Raw genomic sequence first — 13551 nt, forward strand, 5'->3', positions numbered from 1 at the left:
TCTTTCTGTCCCTTTTATGAGCTGTTTCTGCCTGAGCAAAAGAGGGGCAGAAACATGTAGGCAGGCAGAGATCTAATTGGCACCGCAAAGGCCCCCTGTTACAGGCTACCATCCCTGCTGTTTTCATCCCACTCTGCCTTAACAGACACACAAAGTCACGTCATAAGTTTTGCTTTCAGAATCTTGAGGTGCAGTTTCCCAGAAACCCCTGCACCCATCTCCTTGAAACTTGGCAGGCCTCATGCCCTTAGAAGGGGCTACCATGCCTCCTGTTTTCATTCAAATCTGCCAACAATGACAATGTTATAGGTATTTCAGTGATTCCCCATTATAGCCTGTGGCCGAATCACCACATCTTTCTGAATCAGTGCTGAATCTCTGGAAGCCAATTCAGCTGAATCAATTTGGGATAGTGATCCAAATTGAATCACTATCCTCCAAATCAACTGAAGCCAAATCAAATACTTCCCTATTCACACAAGCCTAGTAGCCAGAGCACACGCACATAAACACACATCTTACCTATTCTAAAAAGGAGAAATAGAGCTACTGCCGCTGAGGAGCATACATCATCTGTTACAATCTCCCTGTTATGCCCATGTGATACCATGGCGAGCTAACCGAGTTAGAATTGCCCTGAACCATAGAAACATAGAAAGGTAGGGTTGGAAGGGACTTCAGGAAGTAACATCTAGTCCAACCCTCTGCTCAAAGCAGGATCAGCCCCAACTACATCATCCCATCCAAGGCTTTGTCTAGCCAGGTTTTGGAAACCTCCAAGGATGGAGCTTGCACCACCTCCCTGGGCAACCTGTTGCAGTGTTTTACTACCTTCCTAGTGAGAAAATTCTTCCTAATATCTAACCTAAACTTCCCTTGCTGCAACTTGAGACCATTCCTCCTTGTTCTGTCATCTGCCACCACTGAGAACAGTCTTGCTCCATCCTTACTTTGCTTATGGAGACCATCCCTTGGCTGACCATGTCATAAGCACCTGGATTACTCTTGTTCAGAGAAGGCCTAGCACTCATCCTACCCAACACATTTGGGCTTTAACTATTATGGCATATATGTAAGTTGTCTTGGCTTTCTCAATGAAGCAGGATTAAAGCTGGAATGGCTGCCCTACACTTGCATTGCTTCAGGATCATACCGACATAACAGCTGCCTTGTTAACAGTTTGTATCCATCTCTCCCCTTAGCTGCTGTCAACAGTTATGCATGAGTGATGCTTTGAATAGAGTAAGCACTGAAATATCTTAAATCCATGCGACAAAGAAAGGTATTTAAAAATAGAAAACTCCCCTCCTCTGTCCTAAAGTGAGGACAGACTGATTTCTATATCATTTTTTCCTTTTTAATCATCTTAATATTACCAGTCCTATGTAAGTCACGTCAAGTAAAAATATATTTAAAAAAAATTAACTCTTCCATATGGACAATTTGCAGGTCTGAATATAACATCAGTTTACCGACTTACACATATGGTGCTCAGATTCACACTGGTATGGTGCAGGCATTGAAAATTAAATGGTGTATTTTGACACTATTTGAAACACCTTTTATTTTGGTAAGTCTGCCCTGTACTAAAGGGAACAGATATATTTTCCGGAACAGTAGTGCAGTGCTAACTATTCCTAGCAACAGATGTCTACTGTCTTGCGACTTCAGCATCAAGATGGACAAGCTTTTTGCCACTGGTTATTGAAAACCCTTGACAGATCCCATGTTCTCTCTCTCAAGTGTATAATACACATGTATGTCAGGCTCCTGTCTCCTCAGAGTAAAACCGTTATTTTCAAACCCCACCAAGGCATAGGTCTTTACCAGGAAGTTCATCAGCTCTCAGAAAGTGTATCAGGACAGAAAGCATATCAGCTTCCCCATGCTGCAAACATTAAGAGTATGACCACCAGGCTTTGATTAACCGTTCTCGAGTGGTTTTTGCCTTATAGGTAGATGTCAAACACCTTGTTGGGATCTTGTCTGTGCTGGAGTAGCTCTTTTCTCTCCATGTCCCCGACCCCATCCTCGCCTGCCACAACTTGATGTTCTTCAGTGTGGAGTCGGTTGACGGGATAACCTGTGGCCCAGGATCCCCCGGCGGTCACTCATGGGGCTCTGCCACCCCTACACCCCAGCCTCATGCCCCCTTCTGTGCATCCCTCACCTGTTATTCTTGATCCCAGCTGCAGTGCAATGTCCCCGGTCTGCCTCTAAGTGACCGTGGCTCTCAGCCATAGTGTTCACTGTTAGGTTCGGCCCCACGGCCCTCCTTGCCTGCCCCCTTCCCTTCAGGGGAAGGAAACTCAAAAGAAACTATAAACTCACAGAGGCTTCCTTTCAGCCTCAATCCGCAGGGCACACTCCCCTAGCTCTCTACCCCTTAGCCAGGGTTGTCTAAACAAATGAAACAACCAACATGCTGACCGCCCAGTGCTCCCCCTAACTGGCTTACTCCGAGCCCTTCCTGGCTTCCTTCTGGCCTAACCCGGACCGATCGCCTCCAGTGTTCCTCCCTCCTGCCCGTCACTCTATCGACGCCAGGCAGCAATGCCCGCCCCAACTGTACCCCCTTGAGGCTCTCCCGTGGTCTCTCCTCCCTAGCAAGACTGTCTCCGCACCCCGTCGTCCCAGCACCCCACCTGTGGGTCACTTCACTCCCGGGTGCTCTTCTAGCCGCATCCTCTGGTGCCACGTCTCCTGTTCCAGCATTGCCCAATGCAGTCTCCAGTCAGGAGGTCTGGCCCCACTCCATCCCTGCCGGCTGTTCTCGCTCACCCAATCTCCAAGGCTCCTCTTATCGTTGCCAACAGCTGCTGCTCCTCACCTTGGCTATCCGTCCCCCTCCATGGCCACACCCGCTGTTTTTATCGCTGCTGGCCAGTGTCCGACGGTGACATCACCAGCTGGCCACAATTGAACAAAAAGGCGGCTAACGAGCCGCGCAGGCTCCTCCCTCCGCCTCATGCATGTCTTGTTCTGAGCTCCAGGTGAGTTCTGTTCATTATGCTGCCTCCCAGGACAAAGAGCATAAAGAAGAAAGAAAGCAAAATAAAGGAGCAGTCAACTGGAAGAGATACATGGAAGGGAAGAAATAAAAGAGAAAATGAGAAAAAAAAAAAACGTAGGAGGGAAATTTAAAGGAAAACACAAAAAAAAGCAAATACAGCAGGCATGACACTCCCTCAGGAAAAGCCTGAAGCCGTCTTAGCTATTATCTCTGGGTCTGCTGGAGACGGTGTAGTCCAATTCCTGAGGAACATGACAACAGGCTAAACTGGTAATAAGAGGAAATAAATAAATAAGAGGAAAGATTAAGAGGAAAATCTGCTGCTGAGTTGTTCCAGCCTTCCTCATCTATTGCTTCATTTTCTAATAGTAATTTTTTCAGAAGTCGTCTCACCAGATTTTACTGTAGCCTGCCATGTTGTCTGTTTGGAGAAGTGTCCTGGCAGTTGTCCAAAGAAATTCTGCTCTTTTTCCAGGTGATTTTCAAATTATCTTTGTATTGGTGACTTCGCTCATGGAGGCCATTCAGTGACTGACCATGTAACAAGCACTTGGATAGTCTTGTTCAGAGAAGGCCACTTGTCCTACCCAACAAATTTGGGCTTTAACCGTTATGGCATATATGCAAGTTGTCTAGGTTTTCTGAAGCACTGTCGCTTTGCTGACCCACGGTTTCCCGTTGACACATAAGATGGTACGTAATTCATACTGAGGGAAGTACTCAAGTTCTTCAGTGTGCCTTCAGCAGATAGTCCAGGCCTCAGACTTGTAAAGCACTATTAGGAGCACTATCTGTTGATATACTTAAACATCATGAGATCAAAACAAAGACCAGAATTCAACATGACTGCACAGATGCTCATAAGCTCACAACGGTTTACTAACATGTAGAATTTTATTTTTTTGGCAATAGCAAAGAACATGTACATGATAGGCGAAATGCTCAAAAGTTTCTAGCCTTGTTTCCCCCATTGTGTTGGTTGGTTGGGAAAGCATCTAAGTTTTCTTTCTGGAGTTCTCAAATGGTTGTACAAAACACTTTATTTCTGGCCATGAGTCTATATGAGTTAAAGCACCTGGGCAGTCGTCAACAGGGAAACCACTTCTGAACTTTTTATCTGCACAGTATATAGCAGAAGCCAGCAACAGCAATAATGGTGCAAGAGCAATAACACATCCCTGATTAACCCTGGCTTGAATTATGAAGATCTGCACTGAGGACATGGTGTGTTACATTGCCATACATCCTGTTGATACTGTCTGGCTATACTAAAAAGTTGGGAAGGGGCAGAAGGGGGATACCTGACTCATTCACGTATCAAATGCAATGAAGACTTGCTCATTACACTGTCAAAACACATTACTTAGGTCTAATAAATACTCTCAAGAGATCACAACGCTGTTCCCTGTACTTTTTCTAGACCTGCGCTGAGACAAATGGCTCTCGCATCATATCCTAAACAAATTCTGGACTGGGATTCAGGTCAGCTAGTGCTAGATGGGTAAGGATGACACTAGACAAGACTTTGTCAATGGGCAGAAGAGAGATTCCACAAACATTGCTGCAATCAAAACCCTTTCCTTTCTTCCTGCAGATAGAGAAACAAAGCATCTTTCTAGTCTTGAGGAACAGTCCCTTCTTTCTACACGTGAAGGATTTGACACATCTGCTGCTTGAGACAATTACTTCCTTTTTTGCAAGTTACTGTAGGGATACCATGGAGCCCATCATCCTTAACTGCTTTCATGACCTGATTCAGATCAAGGGGACCATCCAATTCATATTGTATTAAATATTACATGAGTTCTCAGCGTCCAGGTCTGTATTAGATGGTCTGTATAAAAGGCTAGACAAGTGTTCTTGCCATCACTGGCTATTTCTTTAAATACACTATTTTAAGAGTGGACTAGATTTCTTTTCCTCTTCTAATCTAGTTTAAAACTGGTCCTAATTCTCAACTTGATTACTGGAGTCTTTTACCATTACCTGGCCTAATTACCTTTTAAGTTTTTTGAAGCTATCACTTAAGACATCTCTTCCATACATAATCATATTCCTTCCTGTCCCAGTTTTCTGCATTGGCTTCCTAAATCTTACATCTTCCTAAATCATCCTAAATCATTATCCTCTCTTATGGGGTCCTACAGTTACCTCTGCCTTCAACTCTGAACCATTATTCAGCAATGCTGGTCGCTCCCTCTGCTTGCTCCAATCTTCTACCTTCATTGCTTTCTCCTATGCAAGGTTTTACATCCCCAACATACCTTCTCCTCATTCACACATCAGACTTTCTTTGAGCAATCACCATTCCCCCCCTCCTTTCTAACTAGTAATATGACAAGCTCTTTATTGTGAGCTGCGATCTCAACAAAAAAACAACCCCAAAAAGGGCAGGGAATTTGTTTTAACTTTCTGTAAAGTCCCCTTTAAATGTATATAATGTATATGCAAATTTTAGGGATGGTGGTAAGACCCCCGGCCTGGATATAGGGTCAATTTAATTTTCATGTGGCCATTCCTTAACGGCCTGCTATAATGTTTCATCCTTCAACCATTTGGTTTCTTTTAAATCTATCCTAAAATCTTCCTTGTTGAGAATTGTTTCTTTTATACTTCCACCCAATGGACCACCTGAATAACTGATCACTGTACTCCTTCCTGTACAACCCTTCATGCACTGGAAGACTTAATGCATTCCCACCTTACCTAGTCTCCTTGTCTAGTTTAAAGTTCATGCAGTTCAAGCTTTCTTCATAGGTTATGTTTTCTAAGCTTATCACTCGTGTAACTTCCCTCTGAACTTTTGCCAATCTGTCTTCATCTTCTGTGGAGTGTGGTGTCTAAAACTAGATGCCATGCTCCAGCTGAAGCATGCTACTACCACAGAGAGCCACTACCACCACCACCGAGTAAATTACCTATCTTGGGCACCTCACTTACGTTCATACATCTAGCAATAATATTGTTTTTTGCAGCAGCACACTGTTGACTTGCATTCAGACAATTTTCTATAATACTTAGGTCTTTATCTCGTGAGTATAATGAAACACATGCATAAGTGTATACAAGTGCAGGACTGGACTTGGTGACAGCACCCACCTCTTACTGTGTGATTACACGGTATCAAGCACAAAGGGCCCCTGACATAGATTGGAGCTTTGGGGCACAATAAAGTTCTCTCATATGTTAAAAAAAGGCAATACTGCCATTTATCTGTTCTACAGTGTGCTGTGACAATTAACTCGTCCTTAAAAGTACCAGTTTTCAAGCAAAGCAAACTACAGAGAGGTAACAGAGGAGACCAAGATACAGATATGACAGCAGGAAGTAAAGAAGAACAGCAGAAAAGCAAGGGGAAGATCAAAGGTATTAATGTGAAAAGAGGAAATAGGTGAAAGTTGTGATGCTTTTCAACCAAAAGGTGATGGAGAAGTAAAATGAGACAGAGATGGAAGGAGTTTAAGGAAGGATTAAAAAAATAGGTGAAAAGTAGAGTAAAAAAGCACGTGCTGCTCTTTTTGCTCTTCTATTGTACTAACCAGGGACAGTTATAAGGGACAGTTATTTGACCCACCTATGGCTCTGACCATGTTGGATTCTATAGTTAAATAGCTGTAGGAAGACAGAAGAAGCCTGTCAAAATCCATACAAATCAGAATGACAAAGGCATGCCCTAGACCATGGTGAGCTCAGTAGATTCAAACTGACCAACCTGATGGTCCTCAAAGGCTTGATCACTCCTAAACGTCAAGGTGGATGCAATACATAAATATAAGATGTCTCTGCCAAGGCTCTGCTTTGATACAATACATTCAAATCCAAGCTTCAAAAAGCAACACCCGCAAAGAAGCAGTAACTACGACTGAGGAGAGGCTGTTTGCAAACTTTAACTCTAAACGTGCAATGAGAACCATCTTGACAAAAGTTCAAACATTTGGGTAATGTAAAGAAGGCAGGAGATTTTTGATAAGTCTGTCTGCTTTACTACCATAATATCTCCTCTATGTGAGGCCAGTGCCAACTCAATCCTGGAGGGGGTCGACACATTGGCACGTGACAAGGGTTGCTGACAGCCCAATCATGAGACCAAACAAAATTTCACCAGTGTCAAGAACCACCATGTCCAAGGGGGGCACAACCAAGCCAAACTCTATTGAACTGAGGTAGGGATCAGAGTCATATTAACAATAGACCACAGACAGCTGCAGAATGGAAAGGAGTGGGACGAATGGGAGAGACAGCAATATTAAGCAATACTCAGAACCTAATTTCTTGTTAAGAGATGCACTGTTCAGTAAGGCAGCAGACTGGATTCAGAAGGTGAGACTTGCCAGAAGAAAAGGGGCAGAAGACTTAGACTGCTGGAAAGACAGAACTAAAAACCCTCTTTGGAAAAGGAACTGTGGGGGCGGGGTTCTTACACAAGTGCATTTTCCCATAGATCTGTACATCTGTTATGCTTTGTCTATGATGAAAGTGTGATCGTTTTAGATTCCTTGGCAAGGTCTGTGAACCACTTGCTTTCTCTGTCAGAATCTAAAAGGGGAAAATGTTAACCCAGAGGTAAAAAGCTTCAGTATAGAGCATGCAATTTGGTGTGGGAAGGCATGGGAGGGCCAGCACTACTCTTAGACTCCAGGCAGTTGGGCTGATAAAGAGAATTTCTTATTTCAGCACAGATGCAGCACAAATTAAATGAACCTGCCTAGAAGCCCAGAATGAGATGGTCACTGGATTGTCTAGAGGCAGTGAGCCAAAGACCAGGGAGAGCCAAGGTTTGGATCTCAACAACTTGGTGGACATCCACAAAAGGGAGCTCATCTACAGCTACGTCTAACAGGTCCACTTCACAGCCTTCAAAATGGACTGATTTTAGAAAATACTTTAAGTAACACTGAGTTTAAGGTCTAAGACTCTCCTCCAAGGAAGAAATGTCACAGTCGAGGCTGATATTCTGAATTTGTAGATATGTCGCTCTAACCTCAGAATTCAACAGCAGGGTCCCCTTAGACATTTTCTGTCAACCCCATGTAAAACCCCAATAAACCCCATAGGAATATATGGGGTTGACATGGGGATCAAGATTCCCCATAGGAATACATGGGGTTGACCTGGGGACCGCGAGTGTATGTCAACCCGGAGCTCTGCGGCAGGCCTGATCCCCAGTCCAGGCCGGGCGGGAGCTCCAGGAGCCTGGGCACTTCACCCCGGTGACCTGCCCCAGAGCCGGGAAGCCCGGGGGCGGCTCGGCAGGCACCGGCAGTGGTGCGGGGCCCCGGGGTCGGGGCCCAGCGACCCCGGCAAGGGGCGGCTGGCCCGGGCCGAGGCGGCAGGGGCCCGGGCAGCTCTCTGCGAGTGTATGTCAACCCGGAACTCCGCGGCGGGCCCGATGCCCAGTCCAGGCCGGGCGGGCAATAAAATCTTCCAATTTATTAGAGACTGCAGTTCTTTGCAATAGCAAAAGGGTGCTTTTTTCCTTGTTTTTTTTTTAATTAGAAATATTAGGAAGTTGCATACTTTCTCTGAAATGCCATCTCATCATTGCTGTTTACTATTTAAATATGTATACAAAATTCTAGTATTTTTGCTAACTTCTGAAAAATTCATTCAGCAACATCAAACTAAGACTATTCGCAATATGATGTGTTGCCATGGGAATAATTCTGATGTCTCACACTCTGGACAGTGACATCACTATGAGACCACGAGAAAAACAGTACACAAAAAAAATGGTAAGATGTGGTCACAGACAGGTATCTTCACACATACAAACATGGGAATGAAAAAAGAGAAAATACAAGAATTTAGTGACATTCTGAATGTCAACTTTATCGCACGTAGCTCTCGAACCACTATCACCAAAAAAGAAAGAGACCTTTACTGATACATCAAAAGAAAAGGAGAAGATACACAAGATGAATAGCAAATAAATAAATAAATCACATGCTCATGCATTTCATTTGTAACCTATGATTTTTGATTCTGACCAGAAAAGCAACAAGGAATAAGCCATCATACAGACCAGCACAGCCACACTGACAGATCCACATTCAACTTGAAGGGACAGACCATTTAAATGATCTTTAAGAGGTTAAGGACTTAGAACAGGAGCTTTCAGCATGACTGTTTTGCACGTGACTTCCCTGGTTTTGCTACATCTCTTGCCCTCAAACACTGTATACACATATACCCAGACTGCACTTTGAGACTTTATTTTTTCCGTAAATTAATTAAATTAAAAATTAGCTGTATTTACCTCCTTACATAGATCCACAGAAAATTCTGTCTTCAAAGAGGTGTGCATAAACCATAGGCTTTCAGAATACATTATAAAATTATCCTTTGCCAGGTATGATTCATGATAGTTTTTCTTTCACATATGAAAGTTTACAGTAGATTATTAGAAAGACTCGGTTTACAAATATACCCACATTTATCAGCCTGGACATATTTGACATCTCTAACTTCTTTCCGATTGTTCTACTTCTATTGATGGATGCCATTATCATCAACATGCCAGCATCTTATTTTTACAGAGGTTGTACTATTAATTACAATCCAGCCATGAGGGACATAAAATAGCCAAGAACAAAATTCTCAGCGTAACTGCAAGCAGGACACTGATGCATTTTACATACTCTGCCAAATAAATGTAAGCTATTACTTATACTTAATCCCATTTAGACAACCAGGAGTCATGCTGAAGTAAGATTTTAATTTCTAAATGCAGCAACTCAAGCTGTCTTTGTATCTTACCACTTATTTGAAAGATTGCTTTGCAGCATTTAACACAAGGCTTGCCTGGACTATAAATACCTTAAACATGAATGTTTAACTATTTAGATTGGGCGGGGGGGCGTCATTCATATGAAACAGGAAGAAAATTTGAATTTACTGATGTAATAGGCTGTTTGTAAGAGCCCTTATAAATTAATTGTTTTCAAAAGTGTACTTCAATTTTTACAATTCACTATTATGGCACATTTCAAGTAAAACTACATTACCCATGAAGGCTGATTTACCTGGGTGAGAAGTGGTACCAGGCTACTACAAATCCATTTAATTTGGCCATTTTAAAGTCATAATTTGCACAGAATTTTAAACCTTCATTGATTATATGCAAATGTTAAACAGCTAGGTAATTTGGGTTTTTTTACTGGCTTCATCACAGTACACTCAGTACTCCATGCAAGCCAACAACAGATAGCCAAGAAATGTATATACGCATATACAGACACTTCCTTGTCTCACACACACACACAAAATATGCACACTATTCAAGGTAACGTGCCTTTGTTTCTTTGGTGTTAAACTGTGATTTTGTTTAAAAGCATAATTACAATGTTGCCACATGAATGAAAATAAGTAATAAAAAAAAATTAAAAAAAAAAAAATCAGTAATTTTATTGCCCATTTACCTGGACCTCATTTGTCCTCTGTTTGATGGCATCTTCTTTCTCCTTGAGGTCCTGTTCCACGTTATTCTTTTCCCTAGAAGACCAGCAAACAATGCAAGAATACTTAAGAACATCGGCTACAGCAGGTACAGTTATCCAGCCCCCTAATCCTGTATCTCTTTTTAGATACATAGCATAACATTAAATTTAGGGGGCGGGGGTGGGAAAACTGTAGGGCAACTCTGTTTCTTAAATTATTTACAAAGAAGGAATCTACATATATGCCCAGTGTAAAAAATGCCTTCTCACTGAAGCGTGTTTAGGTGAAAAGAATAGCTCAAAAATGGAAGAGGAGGGAAAAAAAATCAATGAAATACTGTCTTCAGTGATCTCACTGTTGCTATGGAGCAACTGTCTAATGAAAACTGCTGGGAAAAGTGGGAGGGATTGCATCAGCTTCCATTCTTTAACCCTTGCAAACATGAACAAGATGCTAGCAGCCAGAACACATTTCCTTGTATGAGGAAACGGTTATAGATAACAGGTTTATCTGTATTAAACAGATTTTAGGGACGCTTACTGGTAAATTTAGAGTCCGAGCAAAATACATTAAGCAGCATGTTTGTAGCAATTCCCTTAACAGTTATTTGTTGCGTCATATCAAGTCTGTTGTTAGAGAAATATATTCCAATTTTTAAAATGGCAATAACAGACAACTGAGCATTTATCACCAAGAAATCTCAGTTATTATTGGTATTAGTAGTTAAAATAAGCAAAACAAAAGGTTTTCTTTTTAAACGTATATGCAAGTATTTTTAAAGAACAATTCTCCTGATCTTTGTGGCTGCTTGAAAACATCCCAAGCTTAAAGCTATTATTGTCCAATCGGAACAATTGAAAGTATTTCCTAGAAAGATAAATTAGTGTTTTTTTTAATCACTGTTATATTCAGAACACATGCAACTCTTTCAAGACTAAAACAAAGGCTGTGTTGATAAATATAATGTTCCTCCCCACCCCCAAGTTGGAACTCAAAAGTGGTATTTCAGACATTTTAAAATCAAGTCTTAACAGTAGTTTCAGGAGTGTTAGGTATAGCCATGTTGGTCCAAGGACATAGGCACACACTGTTCTTTGGGTAAATGTGGTATCTTTTATTTGACCAACCAAACAGTTGGAAAAAAATGTTCTTTGCAAGCTTTGGGGCTTTTGTGCCCACTTGCTGCTTCTTGTCACTGCTTCTCCCTGCCCGCTCACCCTCTCAGCGCTTAGCAAAACTGGCTGAGCACTAAGTGGAATAAAGTATGTATTTAAAATTAGCGCTAAAGCAAAATCGCGCTAAGCAAAACTGTGTTAAGCAGGGGTTGCCTGTATAAAATGCTCTTGCTCCTTCAGTAAAGCTGCTCTGGCCTAACATTTTTCAATTAACCCAGTTGAACAATACTGTTGAATCATTAATGCTACTGGTTTCACCGTAGGTCATGTACCAGGAAAACAAAAGTCAAAATTTCCAAGTGAGCCTTTTACTTTTTAAAGATGACTGTATATTAAATTTTGCATTGTTAATTCTCACAATACTTAATTAATGTGCAATTTGCTATTATGTCTGAACTGAAGATTTAGCGGAGAGAAAAATTAAATATTAATAAAACCTATTATATTCTGCTGAGTGAGCACCTTAGAGGCTGCTCACTAATAATTAATTAAATGAAGAGTGACATCATGGAACTTTAAATCAATCTCATCACTGTTAAGGTGCATTTTCTCCCATAACTGAGGGAATTTATATTTGTTACCCACTCATAATTTCAGGGCATTGTTTATATTTCATAAAATGGAAATGGAATTTATGGAAGAGCCCCCACATTCTACTGAATAACCCTTATTTTTCCTCCTTAATTGTTCTTACATGAAGTTGTGGACTCTTCATAGTACATGTCCACTGGTACTATGAAGTAAGCCAGACTAAAAAATACCCCAAAGCCTTCAGAAGCCCATCTAGTACAGTAAATACTTAGGTCATTTCATTATTATTTGGACAGTAAAGAATAAAATAACGTAACACTAGTCAACTAGTGTCTGGTTTACCCACACACCCCCTGCTAAGATATGAAAGACTAGAAGAAACTGTAGGCTTCCATACAGATGCTCTCTATACTACTATCACTTGTGAGTCTTGAGAAGTTTAGTCCCATATCTTGAAATGGGTGCTTAAATCTCGTTAGTAGGGACCTACCAAATTCGTGGGCCCCAGAAGCCAATTACACAGCTGTAACACTCGTAGTATGGGAAACAAGCAGGAGGAACTCACCCTCCTGCTAGCTGACACCAGCTCGGACATAGTGGGGATCACTGAAACGTGGTGGGACCCAATGCATGACTGGGCAGTGAATGTCAAGGGCTATAGGCTGTACAGGAGGGACAGGATAGGAAGGAGAGGTGGGGGCATGGCACTCTACATTAAGGAGGAATACACATCCTCGTCAATTAGCAAAAAGAGTCAGAGGAAGGGCACTCTGAAGTGCTTTGGGTTAGAGTACAAGGCAGTTGAGGGGAAAGAGACTTAACGGTGGGGGTCTACTACAGACCTCCCAACCAGGGGGAAGAGCTTGACCAGGAATTCTTAGGTCAGCTCACAGGGGTAGCGAAGTCTAAGGATGTGGTAGTCATGGGGGACCTGAACTTCCCGGACATCTGCTGGGAAGAGCAGTCAGCCAGGTCTGACCGCTCACGGAGGTTCTTAGACAGAGTGCAGGACCTCCATCTAACCCAGGAGGTGCACAGCCCCACCAAGGGAGACGCCTTGTTGGACCTAGTGCTGGCCACGGGTGACAACCTGGTGAGGGGGCTGTGGGTGCTCGACCACCTGGGCGACAGCGATCGTCGCCTGCTGGAATTCTCCATCCAGCGCAAGGTGGCAAAGGCCTGCAGTAAGGCAGCAGCCCTAGATTTCTGGAGGGCAAACTTCAGCGAGCTAAGGAGGATAGTTGGGGAAGCGCTGAGGTCCCGGAGGGGAGGGGAGCCAGGTGTCCAAGGAGAGCAGTTGCTCCTTAAGGAGACGATCCTCTAAGCCCAAAGGAAGGTAATCCCAACGAGGATCAAAAGGAGCAGGAGGGCACACAAGCCTCCATGGCTCACCAA

General features: G+C 42.6%; 1 protein-coding gene across 2 annotated transcripts in view; it reads right to left on the reverse strand.

Moving 5' to 3' along the window:
- Positions 1–13551, reverse strand: part of EPS15 (epidermal growth factor receptor pathway substrate 15) — a 97348-nt gene that overhangs the window by 31794 nt on the left and 52003 nt on the right. For both annotated transcript variants that reach the window (XM_090048408.1, XM_090048409.1), the window contains exon 13: positions 10432–10504. In XM_090048408.1, coding sequence (XP_089904534.1) covers positions 10432–10504 — 73 coding nt within the window. The remainder of the gene's footprint in view (positions 1–10431; positions 10505–13551) is intronic.

This window comes from Crocodylus siamensis, chromosome 5 (genome assembly GCF_052110815.1).
Source record: "Crocodylus siamensis isolate JL-2025a chromosome 5, ASM5211081v1, whole genome shotgun sequence".
Lineage (NCBI taxonomy): Eukaryota > Metazoa > Chordata > Crocodylia > Crocodylidae > Crocodylus > Crocodylus siamensis.